The sequence below is a fragment of the Aulonocara stuartgranti genome (assembly GCF_965226115.1).
Source record: "Aulonocara stuartgranti genome assembly, chromosome: 7".
NCBI classification, from domain to species: domain Eukaryota; kingdom Metazoa; phylum Chordata; class Actinopteri; order Cichliformes; family Cichlidae; genus Aulonocara; species Aulonocara stuartgranti.
In genome coordinates, this window is record NC_138945.1 from 5,804,544 (window position 1) to 5,832,392 (window position 27,849).

At 41.3% G+C, this 27,849-nt stretch overlaps 1 protein-coding gene across 1 annotated transcript in view; it reads right to left on the bottom strand.

The window, feature by feature from the left end:
- Window positions 1–27,849, bottom strand: part of ppfibp2b (PPFIA binding protein 2b) — a 92,081-nt gene that overhangs the window by 20,612 nt on the left and 43,620 nt on the right. The window contains 5 exon segments of the mRNA XM_082541130.1: window positions 1,959–2,051; window positions 2,957–3,184; window positions 9,872–10,021; window positions 20,147–20,260; window positions 22,225–22,311. Of these exon segments, the coding sequence (XP_082397256.1) occupies window positions 1,959–2,051; window positions 2,957–3,184; window positions 9,872–10,021; window positions 20,147–20,260; window positions 22,225–22,311 (672 nt within the window).

The window sequence follows — 27,849 nt, forward strand, 5'->3', positions numbered from 1 at the left end:
CAGTGTAGGTTTTGATTTATTTATTTATTGTGTAGGTTTCTCTGTCCGGTCCCTTCCTGCTCAAAGGGACAGGACAGAGCTTCACAGCTATCGCAAGACCAACAAAAACAAATGCAACTAAGGAAACTAAGGAAAGAAAAGAAATGAGAAAAAAACACGAGAAGGGGAGGAGCAAGACGAGAAAAGTAGAAAAGAAGAGGCCAAACATAACACTAATCATAGGAAAGAAATCAACACGGGGAGATGACAAGCGGCAAGAGCAGGAGAGGAGGAAGAGGAGGCACCTGTGCGCTGCGCCAGCGCTCCTCCCAATGCTGCTTCTCCAGCTGTGTGTGCTCGACAGTCAGCTTGAGGCTGGACAGCTGGGTCATGAGCGACTGGTAACACACATGGAGAGAGTAAGAGATAGAGAGCTAGAGAGGGAGAGAGGACAGGAAGAGAGTAATGACGGGGAGAGATTTAGGGATGTGAAGAGAAAGGAGGAGCGGAAAAAAGTGAAGAGAGCAAGCCGCAGAGAGGGGTTAGTAGAGAAGAGGAGAGGAGGCGGATAGTGAAGGAGGGAGAGAGGAGGAAGGAAGCACTGTAAGCACAGAGAAACCAATGGCAGTTTGACCTCCTTCAGACAATATCCAACAATATGTTAGAGAGAGACTCTGTCATAACAAAGGAAATGAAGCTGCACGTCTCTGCTGCTGAGAAACACAAATGAGTGAAGCTCTGATTATTTCATCCTGATGAATGAAGGTTAAAGAAATTCACCTGGTGACAGTCTGATCAAATTATCGAACGTTTACGTATAACATCACAGTAAGACCAGCTGTTAATTTTATCTTCTGTTACAGTATCCAGCATCCATTCTTGTCTACATCTGCTCTATTTCCTTTTTCATATGTGCAATTATCAGATTAGGAAGTCCGTCCTTTACACAGGTTTGCTGGAGTGACTTCACAGGCCAGTTTCCACATTTTGAAAAGTCTTCTTCCAGTGAGTTTGATGAGAAGTATACACCACACTCACATCTATGATATGAAGTTAGTCAGATTAGTTTAGAGCAATGTTTGGATTCGTTTAATGTAAGTCTGGAAGAAAAGGGGAACAAGCCGCCTGGCTTTGTCCAAAGGAAACCCACCCTAATGAAAACTTCAGAGCTCATTAAGTCCCATTTTTTTATTCATTTTTTATTTATTCTATTGTATTCTACACAAAATAACTCTCGAAAAAAAAGCAAGAGCTGCATTTTATTAAAAATAGTGGAAAAACACAACAAATCTCAAAACTATATATGCGCTCCTTACAATTTCACATCAATAATGCAATTTAACTTAAATTTAAGAAACGCCAAGAAAATACCAGATGGAAGATCTCAGAGACTAATGAGCTCAATTAGTGATGTTGTTGGATATTAAAAAAAACATCTTAAAGAGGCCGAGCTGTTCAGAAGAAAAACTCGGAAGGGACTAACTGCTCCGTGAAAAACTATGTGGGCAAAGAGTTCAACAATTTAAGGGTAAAAGCTTTATAAAATAACAAAAGATTAGAGAAGTTCAAAGTATTGGGGCATTGCATCATAACATTTAAAGATCCAGAGATTCTGGAGACACCTCTAGACCAAGTACCAAGGCTAAAAACCAATGAAACGCTGCAATTTTGGGGCCCTACGACAAGTGAAATGGACATCTGTGAAGACACCACTAATACTAAATGATGTTTACAGATTTTGGAGTAACATTGAAAGAACTTCTTTCGCACAGAAGACAATGCCAAACCACAATTTACATGTTTTCCAGCAGTAGTGAAACACATTTTTAAGTCTTCATATTCAAAAATATAATAAGATTTCTCAGTTTCAACATTTGATATGCTTTTTGTATATGTTACACAGCATCCCAGCTTCTACAAACAGATTTTAAGTGCATGTAAAATGCATTTTACACTGCTCTGTGTGCTTTAGCGAGTACCTTGGTGGCTCTTAATTTCCTCTCATACTGGCTCTTCTCTCCCTCCAACTCATCCACTTTGCTCTTCAGCTGCTTAACTTCTTGTTGCAAATCCTGCAGAAAAGCCAAACCATAGCATTCTTCAGTTAGCCAGACCACTTTACATACATGTGCACAATTACGAAACTTTTCTGATGTTTCAAGCAATTCTCAAAAAAAGTTATACATTTCATCTACATGTCACAATCGGCACGAGGTTCATCTACATGAGTGGGCACGCATGCCAGCATATAAATGGGAGGGTATTCAAACACCAGGTTCACATTCAGTGCAGTTATAAAGGTCCCCGGGGCCAGACAGTGGTTAATAAAGGGAACAAGATCCTCCTGAAACAGACACCACAACGTGCAGTTAACAACCAGGAAACCCAGAACACTACTGAAAGCCTTCCGGGTCGCACATCTGCCAGCTGCGCACTGCCACCATCTGGGGGAAACTTTGGACAGCAGGGTTATAGGGACCGTAACATGACCCATCCACCTGGTCAGTGTATTAGGAAGCTGACAGATGTAAACTTTGTTAGTGGAGGAATCACTGTCATGCAAGGAAACCACATCGAATCTAATACAAAACACAATTCTGGTCCTAAAGGCAAGCTTGAAAGGATTTATAGAGACAACATCCTGATCGGTGCTGAAATACATTCCAAATGTTTCAAATACTTGAGGAGTTCACTCTACGTCATACTGCTGGAAGACTTTTTAGGTAAATAACTCCTCAAATGTATGGAAGCATTTAGAAAACCCAATCGAAAGCCTCAATCACTGCAAGAACCAGAGCAGAGTGTGACCCCAACATCCTGCAGTACACATACAGACACTACAAGAGAGGTTGTTAGCTTGATTCTGTGGAATATTCCAAATACCGGGTGGTGTGTGGACTGGTTAAAAGGGAAGAAGAGAAGAGAAGAAATGATGGGGAAGGAGGGTAAGATGAGTTCATCCATCAAGTCTCCCTACGTGAACAGTCTTTCCTCCATTGTGCTGCCGGGCATCAGAGCCAGACAGGCTCAGGTCCAAGCCGACCAACCCAACTTGAGGGCTGTAGCCCTGGGCTTGGCCGTCTCTTGGCTCCCCCTGCTGGGCCTCCTTCTCCTCCAGGGCCCGTTTCTCCTGAATGCGAGTGCTGATCTCCTCCTGAAACCTGCACATCTGCTCCTGGAGCTCACTGATGAGATTTACCACACACTGGGAGGGTTGGAAGACAAATGAAGGGTGGCAGAAGAGGTGAAATGGTGAGATGAGGAGAAGAAAAGAGGAATAAATGAAAGTCAGTTGAGAGGAGGAGAGGAGAATAAAACATGAACTTATTTGTTAATCAGTCAGTACAGGGAAAATGGTTGATGCCACATCTGGATCACTGTTGGCCATTTGTAGTAGAAACTCAGAAAACACATAAAAATCTTGTGAAACACACAAAGCACAAAGATTTACACAAACACTTGAAGCGGAAGAAAGAAATGCTTAAATTCAACTGGAGAAAATGTTAGAATCCTAGAAAAGAAGGAGCATTACACCTCAGCACATTGACAAACAACTGAAAACACAAGAGTAACTTTTACTCCTTTAAAAACTTTTGCATTATGCAATGCCCTCCTCTTGTATTAGTGCTGTAACGGTGAGATTGTGGGAGACAGATGCAGGCAAGGCATCATGCCTCACCGTCTTACATTGTTGAAATAGTGTGAAAAACAGATCTGTGCTCATCTACAGCGCGAGTGTTTCTGCGCCACCTCCCTGCTGGCTCAATGTGACCACTGACAGGAAAGGAGCGACCACTTTATTCTTAAGGTTAGTCTGGGGTCAGAGGAAAAAGCAGGAAGTCTAGTGGAGTTTGGAGAGCAGCGGTGAGCAGACAAACACCTCCTGACAGCCAGAATTAGAGTGGGGTGGTTAAGAATGGGTTGTATTGTTTGGGCGAACTGTGCTCCAACTGAGTGGATGAATCATTGTGTCCAATTAAATCAAGACAGTGGTCACAAATCACTAATTTGTCTCAGAGGGTTTTCCCAGTCGAACCAGCTTTTGTACAGGAATTAAAGATCGAAAGGTCAAACACAACGCGCCCCGTTGTGATACGACCACGACACTTTAGGCGTTCCAAAAGCCCTCAACCAACAAGTCTGTCATGCTGATGCACTTAGTGATTTTGCATTGTACTGGCTGTTAAGCTAATGTCGAGCGTATCCACTGAGGACAGATCAGGGCTAACATCTGTCTTCTGCTGACATTAGAATAGTTTCCATGGCAACTTCTGATGTTGCACAATATAAGTATGATACCATATTGTAAATATAAAAAATGGCAATAGGAACAAGCTGCCAAGATTTCAGTCTCTGTCATTGTGCTTCGTGGCCTATTTTACATTTTACATGAAAAGCAGCTCAGCAGGCAGGGCTGTTTTAAACTACATAAAATCCACATTTCAGGCATCTAAAGCATAATTTTGTATAAGTAATAACCCCATCTGGCGCACCAGGGTTATTATATCATGCCTGAGCTCCAGCCAAGTCTAGTCGCATGGGAAACAGAGCCGTAACCCAGAATTTAGACCAATAAAACAAAACAAGACAGGATGTAAAGACAGGAAAAAAACAGAGCATACAATAAAGAAGAGACATGAAGGTGCACAGAGCAAAGTCTCTAACTGTTCTTTTTGTTCACACACATTAAATGTTGAGCAAACTGTTGGTCTAAGAAAATGTCACAGCTCAGGGGAATCTTGTTCCTGAAAAGTGGTTGCTTTAGTACTTAAAGGTGTTCGTGAGACGGCAGCGAGCCTGTGTGTGGTGTTGGTGTGGTTTCCTGAGGTGAAAGTGTTTGGCCCCGAGGAATGCTCAGAGTGGATGCTTGCCATTCCTCCTGACAGCCTACCGGAGCCTCGCAGCTGTTACTAACCACACACACAGACACACGCACAGACACACACATCCTGACTTTACTGACAAAAATGCAGCCCCATCATAACGTAAACAAAGCAAAGCACCTCAGCTGCACACCGGACATGTTGGATTCTGGTGAGTACGTATGTGCATCTCAATACTGAATCAATACTAAACCAAGACAGCACCAACTTATAAAAACGGCTCATTGACAGGACTGATGTTAGATTTATGTGGTGGAGCCTCAAGCTGAGAGAATAGGCCTCATGATCCCTGAAGCAGCCTGAAAAACAGACTAGATAAAGTGAATAAGTGCCGCCCAATTCCTGTTGAAGTTTGTGCTGCTTTTTTACATTTTTTGCAATATAACCTATTAAAAAAGGACTGCTTGATAATATCCTGCACTATTTTGTTTAATCTGCCTGTTAGATTTAATGACTCATTAACTGAAGGTGCCGAAATGCTGTTCCGGATTGTTCCAGCTCATTGGCTACATGAACTCATGCATGTAACCTAAATGGATTTTTTGGATACATTTCAGCACCAAAACTACTGTGTTAGGTACAGGCATGATGCCTTGGATTAACAGTAGCCACATGCTAGAAAGTGACAAGATTGCATGTAAAAGATGGGAACATGCTGCAAATATATTTCTAGGAGCACACAAACGGATTTACTAACATCTGCGATATGCAGGTTACTGCTAATTGCACCAGTATTTAATGCTGAAAACAGGTATTGCATTTTTTGTGCTGGATATTAAAATGAACTGACCACCCGTACTAAGCAAACAGTGCAACTTTTGTAAATCACTATTTTAAACCAACATTTTAAACATCAATTTAACAGTAGTGTGAGACAAAGTGGTGCAGCTAGCATGACGTGAGTAGAAAGTGCCAAGATGTTGGCACTTTCTACTCAAACCAAGGGTTTGCAGGCAGTTTTCTTATGAAATAAGGATCATGTCAGGTACACTAAACTCAGGTTCACTGTACCTGAAATGGTATCTGAAATACTGGACAGCTCCCAGGATTTATTGACAGAATGTGGCTTCCTGACTGAATAAAAAAGTTTTCTGCTAAGACAAATGTTCTTCTTGTTATTGAGTGAATGTGAGCTTTGCACAAGAAGCAAAGTCAGCTCACACTTGGTTTTCTCATAGAATCCGACATCACTGGCAGTCACGTCCTGCAGGATTTGCAGTGTGGCTATCATGCACGTTCAGTTAATGTGCACCTTACAGGTCAGAAAACAATATTTCAAACTACATCCTGTCACTTTTTGTACATCAGCCGTCTGTTCCTTCTTTTTTCTCTGTCCTCTCTCTTTTCATCTGTTCCCTTCACTATCTCCTCCCCTCTGTCTGCTTCCGCTGATGCTTATCACACTCCATCCATGTGCGGTTGCAGAGTATGGGCCCCTGCGTGTCAAAAATGCTGTATCGTGTTTATTCTATCAGAGCACGGCCCTGGATGGCTTGTGATAGCTTTACACACAGACACACACACAGCGAAACCACATGAGCAGCCTTAGTATCCGTTTGTGCCAGTGGGAAGCAGCTGGGTGTCACAATGAACAAAGTCCACACAAAGAAACTAGTGAAGACAAGCAAAGGCTGCTCAGCCGGACTTGGTTGGAATGCGTGTATGTGTGCATCGTTATTGTGCGTTCTGTCAGTGAGGGAAACAGCGTCCTAATGTAACTCTCACCTTCACCGAGGCCCAAACCTGTTGCTGAGCTGAGCAGTCGTTTTCACCTACAATCATTGGCCACTTCATTGGGTACACCTGTTCAAGTGCTTGCTAATCAAAATAGCTAATCAGTAAATCAAATGGCACCAACTCAATGGATTTAGGCATGCATGCATAGTCAAGATGACCTGCTGAAGTTAAAACTGAGGACCTACATGGTTGTTGGTGTATTTCAGTGGGTGCTGATCTACTGGGATTTTTCTGCATAACCATCTCTACGGTTTACAGAGAATGGTCCAAAACAGCGGTCCCCAACCTTTTTTTGCTCCACGGACCGGTTTATGCCCGACAATATTTTTACGGACCGGCCTTTAAGGTGTCGCGGATAAATACAACAAAATAAAAGAAGTTTTAAGAAAAGAAGATTTATTCATAACACGTGAAAAGACCCAGGAAAACAGAGTTAACGATAAAAACGATAACAAAATAACGCTGAAAACCGATAAAAACCCTGAAAACCATACATTTCACACCTGAGCCTCAACTCTCGCGGCCCGGTACCAAACGACTCACGGACCGGTACCGGTCCGAGGCCCGGGGGTTGGGGACCGCTGGTCCAAAAAACTGAAGATACCCAGTGAGTGACAGTTATCTGTGAGAAAAAAACCTTGTTGATGCAAGAGGTCAGACATGAGCAGCTGCTTTGAGATTATGAGAAGGCAACAGTAACTTGAATGACCATTCCTCACAACCAAGGTTTAAGATCACCTCTCAACATGTCAAAGCTTGAAGCAGAGGAACTACAGCAGCAGAGGACTACACCAGGTTTCACACCTGTCAGCTAGAAAAAGAAAACCGAGGCTACAGTTTAAATGGGCTCACCGAAATTGGAGAGGACTGGAAAAATGCTGCCTGGTCTGATGAGTTTTCTGCCGCAGCATTCCTGGTTAGATCAGAATGTGGTGTGAACGGCATTAAAGCTCCAGCCTGGCTTGCATCAACAGTTCAGGCTGTTGGTGGTGTAAAAGTGTTGGGGGATATTTTAATGACGCACTATGACACACTCACTTAAATGCCATCGCCTACCTGAGCACTGTTGGTGACCAAGTCCATCCCTATATAACCACAGTGTACTCATATTCTAATGGCTGCTTCCAGCGGGATAATGTGCCATGACACAGATTGTATTAAAATGGTTTCTTGAACATGACAATGAGCTCACAATACTTAAATGGAGGGTGTTCACTTTTCTGTAAAAGTCATGACGGCCATACTAGAATTATTGATTTCTTGACTTCACAAGGTGGAAGGGCTTTAGGTGCACCAGGTATTAGTGAGGCTCGTGAGTTTCAGGTGTTTTTTCACAGTTTCAGTTAATTATTTCTAAAGTCTCCGATCAAAAACAAAAACTGTTCCGCTGACTCTTTGCAGGATGTGAGCAGGGTGGTGCTTAAACTACTGTTTGATGTGTTCTGGCTTGTTTCAGAGCCTCACCAGTGAAGTTTGTACCCCATCCAGACACATTTCATCATTACCTTTGCCAGTCAAGTTGGCCAGAGGGTGGGCATGTTTTCACCATCTGCCTGGTTATTATCTGGGTGACAGATATTTCAGGATCGCAGGACAGATTCTTCATTTGGCCTCTACGATTTCCATTTAAATGTGGGACAAAAACTGTGGGAAAATCCTGCTCGTGTGACTTTTTCACTGGTTTAGTGGGTAAACCAAACCTGAAAAACAACAAAAGTAACAGCAGGCTGCTGCTGTGGAAACGAGAGTCAACATGAGAGTTTCTAGAGAAAGCTGTAACGGTTTTTCCTTTTTGTTACACATGGCTTAAAGACAAACCGCTATACAAGCGTAAAAAGTTTAACCGTTACCATGAAACTTCAGCAACTGAAAGGATTTTTTTTAGAAAGATAGCAAGAGGTCTGTAAGTAAATCTTTGAATAAGAAAATTATGAAATCTGTACTAATTTGCATAAATTTCCAACAGACAAGTGTACAAGGTTTCATGTACAGACTGTGCCTTGTGTGAAATAGCCGTTGCCTATACAATAATGTACTTACAACTGTGAGGCTGATAAGAGCCCTGTGAATAGACCCGGTTAGCATCAAACACACATTCCACCAATCACACTCCTCTTTAGCGGGATCGTCTGCCACCAGCCGACAGGTGAGGTCTCACAGACAGGAGACGGGAGGAATCAGCGCCTCATAGTTTAATCCACACATTAACATTTGTTTTCCTTCTTTATAAAAAGCTTGGATGAGAGAGTATAACTTGTGAGAACAAGCACAGACGCAGAAACCAAAGTTGCAGAAAGAGTTAAAAAGCAGACATGTAGTTACTGTTATATCTGTAAGGCAAAATATTGCAAATACATATTATACAATAACATAATAATCCCCCCTCCCCCCAATCTGTGCCTTTCTACTGTGACAGCAGTAGCCCCTGGTGAATGTGCATGTTCCCTCCTGGCTTTGAGACAAAAAACACAATAAAACCAGACAAACAGCTTCCATACATCCTTAGACAGCATGTCTGAACTCCCCAATCCTGTGGTACTGCTCGTACCACAGGATGCGTGTCCCTAAATAACCCCTCATGGAACATACGGAATAAAGATTATTAAGCTTTATTTGAAAAACAGTGGTAAAAACAATTGTGTTGTCTATTGATGTGCATTTTGAAGGTGATTTCATTCAAACCAAGCGGTGGCTGCAGACCTGATCATACCAGCGATGATGTTTTTGTTCCACTGGTTGCTCTTTGCAGCTGATAAATAGCCCAAACTAGCAGAAATGTAGTGAAGGATCACCCAGGCAAACACAGCTGAACAGTTAATGACAGTTGTGATTATTCAAGACGCTAATATCACATATTCTGATGTTGCATTACAGAGTTTTAGAGTTGGGCAAGATGAAAAGTATGAGACAGTCGGTATCTGGCCTTTCCACCTAATGAAGTACCTGAAAATCAATGTGTATAATCAAAGTACCAATAACTGTTTAATACCAACAAGTAAGTTAAAATAATACTCTTAATCTGTGCCCTAAAATTAGATAATGGTTTATTTCCCAACCATAAACAGGATTAACTGTGCAAAGTAAAATGTTCATCCTCCTGTTATTTAACTCTACAATACATCAATATGTACACAGAAGGGAAAACTTCCACTCAGGCAAGTGTGGCAGGGATCTTGGCTTATAGCCCATTAAACACAGACATCATACAAGTTTTCCATTTCTAGATCAAAGACTTGAATGTGTTTGAAAACATGTTTGTTGACTTTCCGTACCTCAGCTTTGTTCTGCTTTGTGTCTGTCGAATCCTGCGGGTGTGAGTTGGTTTGCGTCTCCTCCATGCTGACCAGCTTCAGTTTGAGAAAGGACACCTCATCCATCAGATCCAGCTTCTGAGTTTCTAGCGAGGTCCTGCTCATCAGCTCCTGGGAGAATCACATGTGCACCATCTAAGTCAGATGCATGGGAAGCAAACACGCAACTTACTCAAGCTAGAGCAACGCAGCTTTTGGAGATCGGTGTTGTGAGACTAAGCAGGCTACTCCACTCAGCGTATTATTGTTCCCACACTAACAGAGCAGAGCGGTTGGGGCCCAGACCCCACAAAGCTAAATATATACACACACACAAGCGTGCTAGAGACTCTATTAATATATGCCTTCTTTAGTATGAGAGAGAGTAAAAGAAAGAGCATCTAAAAAAGAGAGGGAACGAAAAAAAGCACTCTACTGGACATGAAGGAACGTTTTTCTGACTCATACAAAACTCTGTTGCTTTCAATTCCTCATCTAAACTCCTTTAAATTGCACTTCCTCCTTTCTAAACTCAAACTACAGTTGACCTGGATTGCTGATTAAGCCTTTAACGTCCATCTTCTTGCTCCATACTTGTTTAGTATGAAACATTTAGAAAGAAATGGGAAGAAAAAACACCCCCAAACAGACCAAATATGAACTTACCAGCTTTTTGTGCACCAATTTAAAAAGCTTAATAAGGAAAAACAAAATTGGGACACGTGTAAAAACTAGGACTGCCAACTCAAGTGTGACCCCCACTCATGATAATATAACAATAACTGTGGAAAAAAAATTACAACTTTATATGATTCCAGGAGGTTTGGTTCTGGGGCAATGGTGTCGAATGGCGGTGGCTAAAGCTGCCATATCCCTGTTACTTTTAACTTTGCTAAACAGGACAAATGTCGTTGATATATGCAGGACTCAGCTTGTCCAGTTAAAGCAGAGCACTCGATTAGACCAGCTACGCCCTGTAGTCACACATGTGCGAGTCAAAACGCACAGTTGGGTATTTAACCGAGCAGTTAGCGTTAGCTCAGAGCGCTGTGAAGGCAAAGAGGAGTGGGAGCTTTAGAAAGAGCACAAACAAATCTGAAAATGAACTAACTGAATGAAGGCTCGCAAAAGTTCACCTCTTTCTAGTCCAGTCCTTCAGTCAGAAAAGCAACAAAAGCCAAGTGAGTGAGTCAGTGTAACGTAACCGCTTTGTTATGGGAAGTGATTTTCCCGTAGAAGTTGCCGCTTTGACAGAAATGTTTTTGCTGTAAGAGGTAGTCATATTTTCTTTAGTCACAGTCAGCAGTAGGTACTGAAAGTCTTTTACTGAGAAAGCAGAGAGCTGTGATGAAGTGCAAACTGAGGCTGTAAACATACATTTTCTGCAGTTTAATAATTTTTAATGTATCACACTCTTGTTTTAAATCTCTCGTAGAGACATCGGTTAGGCAGACTTTCTCAATGCCTCCAAATCGAGCTACTTTTATGTTGTCACTTGTGTTTCATGAGCCTTTGATTATTTTTGTGTGCTTTTACTGTACTTGTTTGTAATTCTTCATTTTCTTTGTTCTGCTTTTAACTGTCTTGTGCTCTCCCTCCCAGTTTTCTGTAACCTTTAAATGTTTCTCAAACGTTTTATTACGATTTGTTTTACCGTGACTATCTTGTCTTGTGAAGCATCTTGTAGCCTTATAGTTGAGCTATATAAACGTATTATTAATGCAAAACTTTTTTGAGATGGTTTTGGAGCAGAACAACAGTCAGAATCATTTTTTGCTTCTCTATTTTTTCATTTGTGCGTGCACATTTTCAAAATGCCAAATGAATCAAATTCAATAAAAAAGATGCTGGGATTTTTTTAGAATTATAGCCACACACTTCTCACATGAGCCTATTTTAAATAACATATATTTAAGACAGAAATTCAATGACTTGTGAGCGGTCAAATAAAGTAGATTACTGTCCATTAAATGTCAGACAAGGAATTTCTTTCTAAACGGAAACATCACACAGTAAACAAACTGTGTCAACACCACAGCCACACAAATGAACAACTAAACCCCATAATCACTCCAGCTCAGCAGCCACACACACACACACACACACACACACACACACACACACACACACACACACACACACACACACACACACACACACACACACACACACACAGATATTTAGAAAATCTCTTTCGTTATGGCAGCTGACTGTCAGTTTGCAATCTAACACCAGTGTCACTTACAGAGGGATAAGCCGCAATATTTAGAGGTAATTCATCCACACGCTGTGGTCATGGCCCACGGCTCAGCTGCCTGACATTTGCTTTCCTTTAATAATGAGGCCGTGCCGTGCATGTGACTAATTATCATATGCACCACATGTCATGGTCCTGGGCCATGTTGGCCCAGTGTTCTTAGTTTTCTTGTATGTTTGTATTTTGTTCCTTGCTTAGGCCATGTTTTCTGAGTTGCCCTGTTGTGTTGTTCCCTAAGTGTTTTCCCTTCATGGCTTTTACCCCCTGTGTGCCCCTCTGTGTATCTGTGAGCCCTCGTCTCTCCTTATGTTTTATTCCATGTTTCCCCTGCCCATTATGTCTGTGTTTTCCCCGTGCTCTCTCTCCTCCTGTCTGAACCTCTGTGCACTTCCTGTTTACTTTGTGACTCTCACGCCCGTACATGTCATGTTCAGTTCACCCCGCCCTGTCTCGTTATGATTATCAGTGTCACCTGTGTTCCCCGTGTGTTCCCACTTTCCTCGTTAACCCTCTGTGTATTTCTGTCTGCGTCTCCCTCTGTTCAGCGTGACGTCGTCCCTCATGTTGTGTGGATCTTCCTGTGCCTTCCTGCGAATGTTAGTTTACTTTTTCCCAGTTAGTTCTGTATTTCCTGTATTCTGCCGTGCCAGCATTAAAGCTGTGTTCTTTAAGTTTATCCCCGTGTCTGTGAGTCTGCATCCTGGGTCCTTCTCCTGCCTGCCGCACAGCGATTCATGACACCACAGAATTTATAGATCCCTTTAAAGAGGCTGTGCTCATCTCCAGAGTTAAATATGGCACGACTAGACAGGAGAACTTGAAGTATATACTATCTAACGTCTTGATGCATTCTCAATCATCCAGGAAAGTAAATCTCCAAAAAGTTGATTCTGTTCATCTGGACGTAGCGTTTTGTGGGAGAAATGTTTCGTCACTCATCCAAGTGACTTCTTCAGTCTCAGCTGACTGCAGATTTCCCCAAATCTTATAAACAGGACATTTGCATAATGACTGAAACCAGCCCGCTGAAGGTAGAATGGGCTGGGAGGTCAGTTCCTTAATCTTAACCTCATACCACAGGCTATACCCAGGGGAGTCTACACCAAGCCTGTATGGTTTACCAAAAATACATAAACAGGGTGCACCTTTAAGACCGATTGTCTGCATGATCAACTCTGTCACCTATAACATCTCCAAGTTTCTGGCTTCGATCCTCAACCCGCTGGTGGGCAGCTCTGAACACCACATCCAGAACACCCTGGATTTTGTTGAGAAGGTGAGAGATGTCATTATGGAGGCAGATGAAACCATGGTCTCGTACGACATTACATCTCTCTTCACTTGCATCCCAGTCACGGAAGCGTTGGAGGTAGTCCGTAAGAGATTAGGATGACCCCAACCTCAGCAACAGGACCACTCTCAGCATCGACCAAGTGTGTTTGAACTGTGTCTTCATTCCACCTACTTCACATACAAGGGTCAGTTCTACAGGCAGAAACATGGGTGTGCCATGGGCTCCTCAGTTTCACCCATCGTGGCCAATTTGTACATGGAAAAAGAAGCAGAAGAACTGCACATCAAGAAGGCCTTGAGTAAATGTGGTTAACCCAGCTGGACTTTTGTCAAAGTGGGAAAGGCACCTAAAGAAAGCTCCAGCCGATCCAGGAGAGAAGGACAACCGCTGCCCAAGTGAAAACCTGTAGTGATCCCATATGTGTCAGGAGTATCGGAGCAGTTGAGACGCATTTTTTCTAAACACCGGGTCTCTGTGGCTTTTAAACCCCAAAACACGCTGCGCCAAAAACTGGTCCACCCCAAGGATCGGCTCCCCCGACACAAACAGAGTAACATAGTGTACGCTGTTAAGTGCCAAAACAACCTCTGGAGAAGCGGATGGCACAACACAGAAGAGCCACCTCGTCAGGCCAGGACTCTGCAGTCTGTTTACACCTACAGGCCAGTGGACACTCTTTCAAGGATGAGGATGTAACATCCTGGACAGGGAGGAACGCTGGTTTGAGGGCGGAGTCAAGGAGGCCATTTACGTGAAAAGGGAAAGACCATCTCTGAATCGAGGAGGGGGCCTAAGGATACATCTTTCGCCATCTTACATGCTGTGATTGCAGCCATTCCCCAACTCTCTGTGAATGGTACTCATGGCCATTGATCAGTGGGTTTTGGTCAGTGGTTGTTGATCAATGGTTATGAGAATTTGCATAATTAAGATTAAGGAACTGACCTCCCAGCCCATTGTTCCTTCAGTGGGCTGGTTTCAGTCATTATGCAAATGTCCTGTTTATAAGATTTGGGGAAACCTGCAGTCAGCTGAGACTGAAGAAGTCACTTGGATGAGTGACGAAACATTTCTCCCACAAAACGCTACGTCCAGATGAACAGAATCAACTTTTTGGAGATTTACTATCTATTTGTTTAAAAATTAAACACTCAATAAAATCGCAGAAGTAGAAGTTTGGTACTGTTTTTGCCTGTGAACTTACCTTTACATCGCTCACTATGTTCTGAAAACAAATCCCATGCTGTTCTATTCTCTCGGTGTAACTAGCATGCTGCCCTATTATATGTTACAGTAGGCTCTGGTGCATAGGTAATCTTCTTATATATTTACCCCGTCATTTTATGTCATGTCATAAGTAGTCATCTACTCTCAGCCCCTTTCAAATATGCACTGCTTCTGATTTTAACACGTCAGTTTTAGGTCTGTTTGAGCACCTTTGCTTGCTCCCCTGTAAAAAGTTACATCAGGCACTTTAAACCTAGCAACAGTTCATTTTTTATGTTTTTCCGCTATGTGTTGACATGCCAAAAGGTTATGGAGATATGAGTTCTTCACTTCAGGCAGGTGAGCTTTTTTGACTCAGACGTGACCATATTTGGACGAGAATGTTGAGATCTAAGTTATAAGCTAAGGCTTGCAAGCTCTGGTTTTCATGTTGCATCTATAAAATGTAGAGGTGCAAAATCAAGATACATAAAAATATCCTCATTTCACTCACCAAAAGGCAAAGCACAGATTCACTGGGCATTCTGTGTGACATGGTCCCAAATGACAGAAAAAGATTGCCAACACAGTGGAAAGGCTCAGTTCAGTGACTACAGTTAGCTGAAATGAGGCCTGACCAAAATCAGCTATGACTCTTCATGCTGGCATAGTTGTTAATCCAAGCAGTCGGCTGTTTAGGCTAACCTTAAATCTACCCAAATGTTAACACATTCATCTTTCACATGAAAGATCCCCGGCTCAACACCCAGAGGAGACACTAACTAAACCTCAAAGGGGGTGACAATCTAATGCACTCCTGGTCCCGATCCAAAGCCCAGATAAATGGGATGGTTGCGTCAAGAGGAGTGTCCTGTGTAAAATCTGCTCTGGTTTAAAAATCTGGACACAGCCACTACAGCAACCCCTTGGGAAATATGGAAGCAGCTAATGTCCTCAGACATGCAACTGGACGTTGACGCAGCCTGCACTGGCATAAATGCTGGCATGGCTTCAGCTTTGAGTAGGTTCAAGGCTCTGCTTAGATTCACCACAGAAAGAAAACTCAAGCGTGACCTTTAGAGCCAACCTCAAGTGCCAACAGCAATTTTGGCACTTTCAGGATCCTCAGCCTCAGTGGTTCTCATTTGATTCAAGCCATTCCCATAACTGTAGGTAGGATGTGGCAATCATCATCATTTGCAAGTTGCAACATTTTATTATTTTATTATTATATTATTGATATTTCTCAATCTCTGGTTGCCAAATCACGGACTGTTTTAGAGACCTCTGCCTTTTTGTTTTGGCCAAAAACGCAGAAAATAAAGAAACATCAGCCAGAGAGTGCATGGAAACCAAAAATACTGGGAAATTGCTGGGCTGTTGATATTTTTTGGATAATAATGAAGACAGTGAATGACGTCTGCTGTTGAGTCAATTACATTTTTAATGAACATGGCAAAATATTAAAACATAATGGCCCATGAATGTTTATGCGCGTTATACTTGTCTTGTATGTTGTTTAGGATACTGTGTAACTACAACAGTGTAAGCCGTGTAGACAGAAATGTCTCAGTACAGTAATTTTTATGTCTAAATAAAGGCACTGTAGGACATGTAGTCACAGTATGACTACATGTGTGGGTGGATATCCTCCAGCATGAGAACTCTGCACCCTGTGGTGTGTGTGTGTGCCCTGAGGGCTATTTCTTATTAGATTAGTTGTGGTTCCCACAGCAAACAGCAGCCCTGCAGCGCTGAAACATAATGCTGCATGGCTGGATAAACTCTTGTTCGCCTGTCGCTTGTCTCTCTCGCTCACACACAGACACACAACTTGTTTGTGTTTGCTCATGTGAATACTATCCTGTGAATACACTACACAGAATCAGACGTACAGCATCCATCTCCACGCCCAGCTGATGTCTGTTAACGGAGGCGCTCATGTTTGCAATGTGCTGCCGTGTGAAGTCCCTTAATTTCAGGCGTTTTCAGGTGTCCTTCTACCCCTGTACAACTTTTTGTTTTTCGGCTTCATGCTGACTGTCCACTTGAAGGTGCTGCACTTCACTTTTTCCCATTTTCTGGGAATAATCTAAGCTTCAAACATCTGTGGAGAGTTCTTAAGTCAGGGGTGTCCAACTCCAGGCCTCAAGGGCCAGTGTCCTACAGGTTTTAGGTATCATCCTGGGTCAACACACCTGAATCGAATGATTAGTTCATTACCAGTCACTTCAAGACATGTTGAGGAGGTCATTTAACCATTTAGATCAGCTGTACTGGATCAAGGACACATCTAAAACCTGCAGGACACCGGGCACGGAGTTGGACACCCCTGCCTTAGCCTCCTAAGACCTGAACTCTTCCACAGCATGCATTTTTAATTTCTCTTTGATATTTGGGCATATTGGGGCCCGATGAATGTAAAAACAAAGAATTACCAGATTTTTTTTACCTTACTTTTGTTTTTAAGAAAAATAAGAGCCACGTATTAGGATATTCGTTTAAAATTTTGAAAGAACAGTAGCAGTATAATGTCCTCGTAAGTGGATATCAGGCCCTTGTAGAGCAAAATTGAGTATTTTGGTCTAAATAACCCAAAATGTCCTAGGAGGTAAAGTCAACTAACTTAGCATCCAACAATCCGGAGCTTTGCTGATATTTTGTTTTTCAAAATCTTCATTTTGTTTTTTTCCCCACTTTTGCTAATGAAAGCATTAAAATATAAATGTGATTTTATGTGAAAACATAAACCCGCAGAAATCAGAAGATGAATTTATCGTGTGTCACAACCTCGATATGATCCAAACCAGTGTACTCATACTTGTGTATTAGACACTGCAGAAGCAGACGTGTTTGCCACCTTTTAAATCCTTCAAACATGCCCTGTAATTATGCACGGAGAAGATTTAAGAGGTACATAACTGATAATAAAATACAACAGACACAACAGACGAGATAGAAACTGAAAACACCGGTCCACAGTTATCTTTCTCCTCACTCAGCCCTCATCTCTGCAAACCAAACATCTCATATCAGATTAACTATTTGAGCAGCGGTCGTAAACTGTAAAAGGGAACCACTCGCAGCTACTAACAAACAACCACAAACCAGGACGACAGCTGCAGATCAGTGCAGCTAAAACCAGGAAACACCACAAACGTCAAGTCACAAACCAAAAAGAAGATCAGTAGCAGCAGAGATTTTTTTTTAAAAAAAGAGAGAGAGATGTTTTATTCCTCCTGTGTTTTTACCTAAAACTGGTTTAGATCACTTGAAAAAACATCAACAGCAATAACTAATAGATAACAAAGGGTGGCTGGATGAGGGAGAAAAACGTCACGGCCGCGGTGGGGTATTTATTTGGGGGCTGTGGCCTTTTTATCCTCTGTGCCGACAGCGAGGAGGACAAAGAGCCTGTTGACAAGTCTAAACAGAAGCCTGATTCTGTGATGCACAGAGCTGCAGGCTTGTTGTGTCCAGCTTGGCAGAGCTCACGAGCTTGCCTCACTGGTGACGGCAACCAAAACAACTGAAACGACTAGAAGACTCTGCTTCAGAATTATGACCTACTGTGGGCAGCAGTAGAGAAATCCAAAGACTGGCCGGCTGAATAAACTTTCCATTTACTGCACTTTGCTCTACAATTATTGTCCAGCAGTGCCTTAAAGTGCTAAGTGCTTAGGAGCGCATACTAATGGGATTTTCAGTAAGGACAGACGTTGATGCACATGAGATAGTATTTACTTGTTTCCTGATACTGAAGACAACAAAACTATAAAACAATACAGATTCAACTGTTGCCTCTGTTCGCCTTGCACACATTTTGCAACATGTGACTGAGATCTTCACGCAGGATTAATATAGTCTGTATTTGACATTAATTTTCATATTCAAAAAACCCCAAAGGCTTGATGCTTTGACAATTCTTTTCAGTTAAGGACAAAGTATGTACATATAGAGAGATAGATTATATAGAAGTTATATGAAAATTGCTTTGATGTTAAAAATAAATCTTTGATAACTCTTAGGCCACATTGTACCGACACAAAGGCTTTGATCAATTCAAAGTGTATTCTTCTTTTTATTCGCTTGCTCTTAGTCCAGTTTAAATAGACCTTCAATGCTCTGTCGGTTTCCAAATATATCCCTTTGTTATTAACCTATGTTATAAATGTACTCACAGTTTACCAGATGTTGTAATGAAATGAATATTTAATAATCAGACTGGCCCATTTTCTGTCAACATCTTTCAGTAATGCTTTTGAAACACACAGGATTTCACCGCTGCTCATGTTTTAAAAACCACGTTTATGGAAACCTTTTTTCGGTTTCGTGTATCTGCTGCTGAAATCTGGGCTTTATTTCTATGTTTTGACTGATTCTCATCCCTCCAGGACCGACAGCAGTTGCATTAATGTAAAGTCAATATTAGTGGATTACATCCGATGAATGGGACATAGCTGGTAGCAGAACATTTTACATCCTTTATCTAAAAAGGTCACCTTCAAACTCACTGTACTGTAAGAGTAAACTCTGTCTAATCTCATTACATCTCACTGAACACTGAGTAACTTCGAGCTTTGACCCTTTAAAATCTAGTTGTTTTGATGTCTCTGTTATACCCACCACACAGCTAAACAGGGACAGAGTCAAAGGAGGCCAGCGAGCATAAAATCAAACTGGAACCCTCAATAAAACACTGCGCCACTCCTTTATTTATTCATTTACAGTAACAACTCACTCCTGCACTTTAGTCACTCTGAACATCCTGTTGGATAACTCCCTGCTATCACCTGAAGTCAGCGACTTGGTATTTGCTCTAACGTAAAACAGAAAAAAGACACGCCAAGTGACAACAAGGTCAACTCAATAAGTATGACCTCTGTCATAGTTTCATTTTCAGTTACCATCTGTCTGGGCACCATTTGAGACCACATTTAGTGTTTTAAATATAATACACTCTCCTCTTTAGGCTGATGCAGTTTGCACTGAGAACAAACAGCTACGGCCCTCTGTAGAGACCCTGTGTTAATACTGTTATAGCAATATATTTTATATACGGGGGTTAAAACAGCTTTCTTAATTGATTGAAATTAAACTAGTACAGAGAACCAAACAAACTGCAGTTCATCTAAAATCAACTTGAGGCTAGTTCCACAAAGTGAGTCACCATTACCACTGGCTCCTTTGTTAAAAGTCCCAAAGTTAGTGGTGAAATCTAAATTTTACAGATGATTTCACTCTCTGCTAGCCTAGCTTGCTGCCTTTAGTTGAGCCACAGTGTTAGCCAAAATGCTAACAATGACATCCAGAAACCACAAAGGCCATGTCCACCTTTTATGCAGTCTATTACTACAAATGCCATTTTCTTGCCATATTGTCTGTACTGTAGCATCAGAATCCCTCCAGGGTGGATCAAGCAACATGCAAACAATAATATTTCATCTGTTCAACATTTTTCTGTGACAGGTTTATAAATGGTGTTTTACACGTGCTTTACCTGTTGGAGCATTTCTTCAGTGGAGGCCAGTTTCTGGCGGTGTTCCTCCAAAGAACTTTCTAGGTCTCTGATCTTCTCTCCCTGGGCCTCCACCTGGTCGGTCAGAACGCTCACCTGGTGGGTGACACAGTCATACTGTATTACACCGTCCTCAGAGAGCGCTGGCTGATCACATGCTTAAGATAAGGAAAAAATAGATAGAAATATGCAGGAGTTTTAGTTGGTAAACATTGTTTCTGCTACACTGGATACTGGATTTTAGTCACTGATACAAGTTTTTATGGGAGATAGAATTACTATTACTATAGTACTATATAATATGCTATATATACTGTATAATAGTACTAATACCTGTGATAGACAAATATTATCAGTTTGAGTCTACCCTACATATTCAAAAGTCCACAGCTTTTGGTTTATGTTTGTGTCTTTATGTCTTTTTCTTCTTTCAATCCACATAAAAGAACACATCATTACATACTTCAACTCCAAACCAACACACACACATTTACTCAGCAGTCTGTCACCTAGGAATGTATTGCACACTTACTATAATCTCTCTGACAACTCATTCACCTCCTGCCAAATGTGCACCCACACACACACTCAAAGATCCCTCCTGTTCACCTAAACGATGCCAAATCCATCTGACAGCAGCTGACTCTCTGTCACTTCAGTTTCTCTGATTTTTACCCCTGCAGCCATGTCCTGTCGCACATTGCTCTGGCACAAAAGAATATTTTGTCAAGTTTTTGGCTTGACACTTGTAACCGCTAACAGAACATGAACATGTGTTATTACAGAGGGACTGGTCTGCTAAACCTGCCCTCCCTGGCACTGATGAACCATGAACAAGTGAGTAAATGAATGAACAAGTATCTGAATGAGTCACGTCTAAGAGCCTTGTGTTAGGTTTCGCACCAAAAACATGGATACCACTAACGCTTGACAAACATGACGCAAAGATAAAGTAAGTAAAAATAAAGAAACAACACGGCGTGATCTTGATATGACTGTATAAACTCCAAATGCTAAAGACAAAAGTTAAAAATACCCCTTACCTCCTTCCTCTGAGCCACACACACACAAACAGAGGTGAATGCTCTCGACAAAGCTAGAAGGAAGTTAGTTACTAACCACAGAGTGTGTCTATACTAGCACACGCTGAAGCAAGACAAAGCTTCACATAAGCAGTCTTAAAGTAGAGGCAGGTGAAAAGGCAGGAAGGCACTACGGAGGGGCAAACTGTCCACAGCCAATTAAATCACCAGTCAGTAAAAACAAGCCCCGGTTCACTTGGATCTCAACCAATCACGGGCAGTGTCAGTTGAGGAATGTGTAAGAAGTAGGTGTGCGGGTGGTGGTGGTGGTGGTAACGAACGAGATGTGGACTTTGTGAAAACTTTGCAAACCGGGGTTGTCCAGACGGGTGGTGCACTTATCATCAAAAAAAAATCATCCGCTCGCGTGGGCTTCCCCAGAGCATAAAACAAACATACACAGAGACACGGAGAGCATAAAGGGGCAGTTCCAAAACGACAAATTAACTAGGAGGGATGTAAAGACAGACTGTGGAAATCACAGCTGCATGAACTGGCTATTAAAGAGTTTTGACAGCACAGAGCACCTCCTGACATCATATAGTTAGATGACATATAATCATCTTTACTGCAGCCGACTAGGCGCTGGCGGTTACTGCACAAGTCGTATGTAAACACCCTCACATGCTTTCGAAGGTGTCCGGACATGTTTTGTTATGAAATAACACGAAATATCTGAACTCACAGGATTACAGATTAAAGGACAAGATGTTTTTCCAGCGTGGAACAAATCCTGCCAGACAGTCTCCTGGCTCATTTATGGCAGGGATCAAAAAGTTAGATGTAGTTGTGCATGCCAAAATAATTACAACCACATCTGAACAAGCAAACTGGGACAGCAAAGAAAAAGTACACTCTGAAAATGTGATATGAAAGTACACAGGCAGCATAGGCACGTTGCGTACATACTGTATGTGTCTTTGTATTAAATGTTCAGTTGACACCGTCTATAACTTAGATAGATAAGAAATATCTGACCTGTAGCACCAGAGACTCCTTGTCTCCCTCTAGGCGAAGCAGTCGTTCTTGGTAAGTTTCATTGTTGGCTGGAGAACAGAGGTTCACCTGGACAAATGCACACAGAAGAAACACACAAAGTTCATGAAGAGGTTAAGGATGAAAGATAAGGGATGGCTTATTTTTATCTTCAAGCACTGAAGCAGAGAGGCACATCCTCTGTCCCTAAATCAGCAAAACTGCAGTCTTGTTTACACCAAAGACTGTATAGAAAAAATGAAGGTAGCCAAGGTGACCGTTTCCAAGCTTCTGTTAGCGGATTTTAGTCAGTGGCTTTTTTGGTGTGTATGTGAGAGGTGGAGATGACAACTTGTTAGCCTGCAACAAAAGCTTCCTAATGAGTGTTTATTTGTCTAAACCACAGATGAATAGATGCCTGCTCATCCTAAACATCTTAGTTTGGCACATGGAAGCTAAATTTGGCAGGTCTGATGCTGAATTACACCTTAACCACCCAACAAACGGGGGGGATGCGCTACAGGGGCAATTTCATCTAGCTACTCATAAGCCAGATACAACTAGGTTCTCTAAAGCAGAAAAGAGTATCTATTATTCACAAAACTGCATAAATACATTATAAAAAGTGCTGTTGAAGTCAGAAAATAACTTATTTACTTTGTCTGGGATGCTTTGAACAAAAGCAAAATGCATGATTCAGCAAACATACATATTGCCAATGTTGAATTTAAAATACAAAGACGTGTAAACTGTTAGATTACAGGTAGTCAGACTGAAATATCTATACAGTAAGATTATAAACAGCCAGTAATATGGCTTAGCTGCTAACGTTAAATGCATATAAATGTCAGAATATTGCTGATTTTTGCGCTGCTGATGCTTCAGAGTTTGACAAAGAACCAAGCTGTACACATAATCCTCTCGCTTAATGTCCAGAGCTGGTCTGGGCAAGACTGCTGACTCTTGCACAAGGAACTCACAGAGCCGATGCTGTATAAATACACATTTTTCACAAAGCACATGATACGAAGTTATGAAACATCATCTGACTCATCTGACTTCTGTTAATCTGGAAATAGCAGGATAGCGGAGCCAAATCATCGACATTGTGCTAAAGCTTGTGCTATAATTTCCACCTTTTTCATCTCTGACTACTGTAAGTCTAACAAAACATATCAGATATCAATGTATTTGCAGCAGCCTGTCAGGAGAAAAAGCCGTGTCAGGCTCTGTGTCGAAATAGAAATGCTTTCTAATGTGAACTTAAGAACATGCAAACAGTGAAAGAGACATTTCCCTTTGGTCAGAAGTTCTTTTGCCAGTTCCTTATTACCCTGCTATTAAGGTTATGGCAGAATTATGCACTCCACAACTCAGGAAGTGAAAATGAAAGTCAAGCCGAACAATTTTTAAATGGCTTTATTCCTGAATGATGATGTCTGTCCTGTTTCCATTTCTCTGCTCAGCTTTAAGAGTCAGAATGTGTTTGAATGCTGCTGGCTCCTCCGCTCCCCAACATGCTGCTGCAAACATTTGGAAAGAGAGGAAAACATTCTTATGATAAGATGATATTTTCTGCTTCTGTCAGCAAGATTAGAAATACCACCTGTTGTTAGAAACACTTTGGCTAAATCAGTTTGCACTTGCAGGCCTGTTAAACTGCAGCTGAGATTTAGCTTTGTGCTAACCCTACATAATGTTAAGAAACAGAGTGACGTGTACTGGCCAGTAACACTGTATCAATGCCAAACAAAGACTGTGTGGGAAACAGCAATATTACATTACAGCTCTTAAAACTGGAGCTTCAACACTATGTTTGCCCTTAACAGAAATCTTGCTATTTCTTTTAAACCAGATTCAAGAAGGTGCTGGAAACATTCCTCAGAGGTTTTGGTGTATACTGACATGACAGCTGTCAGTTAAACATCTATGATCCCAAAGGTGCTCTGCTGGATTGGTATCTGGTGACTCTGGAGGCCATTTGAGCACAGTGAACGCATCGTCATGTTCAAGACACCAGTTTGAAATGATTTGAGCTTTCAGACATGGCGTGCCATCCTGCTGGAAACAGCTGTCAGGAGATAAGGTACACTGTGGTCATTAAAGGGATGTATGTGATCAGCAATCAGGAAGGCACTTGGTGTGGTCTTCTCCTAGTTCTCATCTGCTTCATGTTTTGAAGTGCTGCGCATTCAGAAGTGCTCTTCAACAAATCTTGGTTGTAAGGAGTGAGTCTTTGAGTTACCGTTGACGTCTTACATCAGCTGGGCATTTTCACACAGGGAAATCACCGGATGTTTTCTTTTTTCAGACCATTTCAGGCTCTGCAAACTCTGTTTTATTTGGGAAAAGTAGATCAGCAGTTTCTTAAATGTTCCGACCACCTTGTTTGGCATCAACAACCGTGCCATTTCCAGAGTCACTTAAATCACCTCTCTTCTCCATTCTGGTGCTCGTCTCAACCATGTCTGTGTTTACTTGTGTTTAAGATAATTTCACTTGCACCTGCTTCTACATGTTTGATTGTGTTTTTCCCTCTCACCACCAAACATCCAGTGTGGATATATGCTATAAAAGTATGAACCTTGTATATGACTACTTGAAACACTAGTATTGACACCAGCCCAAAAGTCCATTATAGATCTGTTTCCACCTGAAATGACAGAAAGCAGTAGCAGCTGTAAAGGAACTGATGGTCATTCTGGTAATATATCAAGACTGTGTGTGAAATTTAGGCCTGAATTAAGTATGACAATTATTATTATCAATTATTACAATCAATCAAATGACTGTGGATAATGTTAAAATCACTTGTAGTAGTAAAACCACATTGTCATCGCTCAGCACTGCAGTTCACCTCAGCTGTTAGCACATTTTGGCTAAAACAATTAGTTTGTTTTAATATCTGAAGTACTGAACTTGGTTACCACTGATTTCCATCAGCAGCAGGTAGCTGTATTCATCAAACATCCCACTGGTGATACTAAAGCTTAAGTTAACAACCAATTTGCAAACATGAGATGGTCGCGTTTGTCCTGTAGGAGTTCAAATTGCATTTTAGATGAATGCTGAGGTTGCTCAGGACTACTACAGGATTACTACAAAGAACTAAACACTGAATGCGTCCATGTTCTGTAGGGCATGAGACAGTCCAGAGAGGACAGGAAAAATATATATTTCATTTGTTAAATATTTTTCTTCAAGAAAAGCTCATCGTGTTTTTGGTGGAATTAAATGATATTTCATTTTTAACCACAGACTATGCTGATTATGGCATCTGCAGTGTTTTCTTGTACAATGATGATCGTGTGTCGGTGGAACTTTCTGCATCTGTCCCTAAAGATTTGAGGGGGGCCCAGATTTGCCAACAATCCCCACAACCATTACTGTCATTTAAGCAATCAACATTTAAGCCTCTTACTGCCAAAAATCCACTCCACACCCATCTAAACTACGATTAGCTTAACTAGCTTCAAAGTCCAGAAAAAATAAATATATAAAACGCCTTTAGGCTAAAATATGCAGCAGTGTAAATGTAACTGTTTGCTACAAGAAGCCGACCTTTCCTACTATCATGACGATGACCCAGTTTTAAAGAAAACGTAAACATCGAGGGTTTTTTTTGTGCTTTTAGCTGAAACTCTTATCTGATGCCACAACAACTACTCTAAACTTTAGCTTCAAGGCACATTAGTGAGCTTCCAAAACCTTATCAGTCTCTTTCAGTCTCAGCACACAGATGAAAAACCCTAAAATCAGCCTGTAATCCTGGATGAACTGTCTGAAGCTGAGGTCACAGGATGTACACCAGCTAGGTCACCTGACGTGGACCATATGGATGCATTAAACCCATTATCAGACTTGAAATTAAACAGAGACGGGGGTAGAAAGGGGGTGGGGGACAAACTGTTTCTTTCAGAGTGTCTCTTAAGTTATAAAATGTAAGGCTGTAATAATGTTACATTTACAGTTTCTCATTCCAGTGGGAAATCTGCTGTAATCACAGATCTTCCCATCAGAAGACCGAAGAGAAGCAAGGCCATTTCAGGGTGGTGATGACACAGCGTTTGAATGGACCGATAAAAGAAACCAGGCCAGTCTGTTTTTATCTGTTATCGCCTGGTGGATTGAGTGAGAATGGACAGAGCAAGACGATTTGGGGCCACAGTGTAATGTCTTTGCACTATCATTATATATTACAGTTCTGCAGTTGTTTTTTCAGTTTCCTTGAGTTTTCCATTAGCACTTCTGACTAAATCTGGGAAATTTAGCTGAAAACTACTAGAATATTAGTAGCAGTAAAAATTTAATTAAACAGGTTCTCTCTGTGAACCTAGAAAATATTACGTTTTTAGAGGCGTTTCAGTTTGTATCATGAAGTAAAAGTGCTTCCAGTACAAGTAAAAACAGGGTGGAGCATCAGTTAAATAAATACTGACCCATTACCTTGAGTGGTTTTTGCTTACACAGCACATTTTTATTCAAATATATTAAATCAGGTATTTATGATAATAGTGAAATAGTGAAATAATTCCTCTAATCAGCTAGGAAAATATTTAAATCATTTAGAGCTAAATATGAAATTACCTTTTGAGTTTTTTCAGGATGTTCTCTCAAAAAACAGGACCATAAAATTCATATTTTATTCAACACTAATGAAATTCGAATCATAGTTCTAGTACAATTTATATAAAGTGAGTACACTTCACTGCAGCAGACCAAATATTTAACAAGGCTTTGCACAAGAGGAGAGGAAACACTATCCACTCAATATAAATGATTACACTGGAATGAATACAGACATGTTTTATTAGTCGTACTTTTCTCGGTGTATTCACAATAAATGTTGTGGCCAGTGGAATGGGTGGAACTGTAATGACATACAGTGGCGTGATCCCAGTGTCTAAGAATGCATGACAGCATGCAGCACACTACCCACCTACTTTAAGTGATTCACATAAAAGTGCTCCAAAGGTCAGCGCTCTGTAAGCAGGTAACATGTACGTCCACAGAATTCATGTAGAATTTTACTGCTCACTTTCAAAGTCAAAGCCTGACCTTCTATCCAAAACCAAATGCTTTTAGTTTTTGGTTTTCGTCCCTCGTTGGCCCTAATCTGAGTCGTGAGTGCTCATTCGATTTAGCGCTGCAGCAGCGTGTGCAGCACATTAGCTTAGGTATTCTCTCTAGTCACACCACAGTGTCTCTAAATGCAATTTAAAGTCCAATTCAATTTGCTGTCTGCTCAGCTTGACAGTAAACAGTCCCACTGAGTGTGGAAAGTGAATCTGAAGGTGAGTCAGTGGCATTTAGGATGAATTGTCATTTCTGTTTCTCCATATCCAAGTTTGATTAACCTTCATCTTGATCTTACCACTATAATCACGTTAGCCTCAGCAATTCGAAGATGAAAACAGCTGTTTACTGTTACGTTTGTTTAAAAAAAGACAAAGAAAAAGGAAACAGGACCAAGCTGGCAGTGTGGGAGAAGGGAATGATAGCTGGTTTAGTATACTACTAAAATAAATGGCCTTTTCTCTGTCTGGAAGTAACCATCACACACGCATTAAACAAAATGATCACCTAATTTGCTCTTTAAAACTCTTTGCTAATTTGGTCCTCATTATC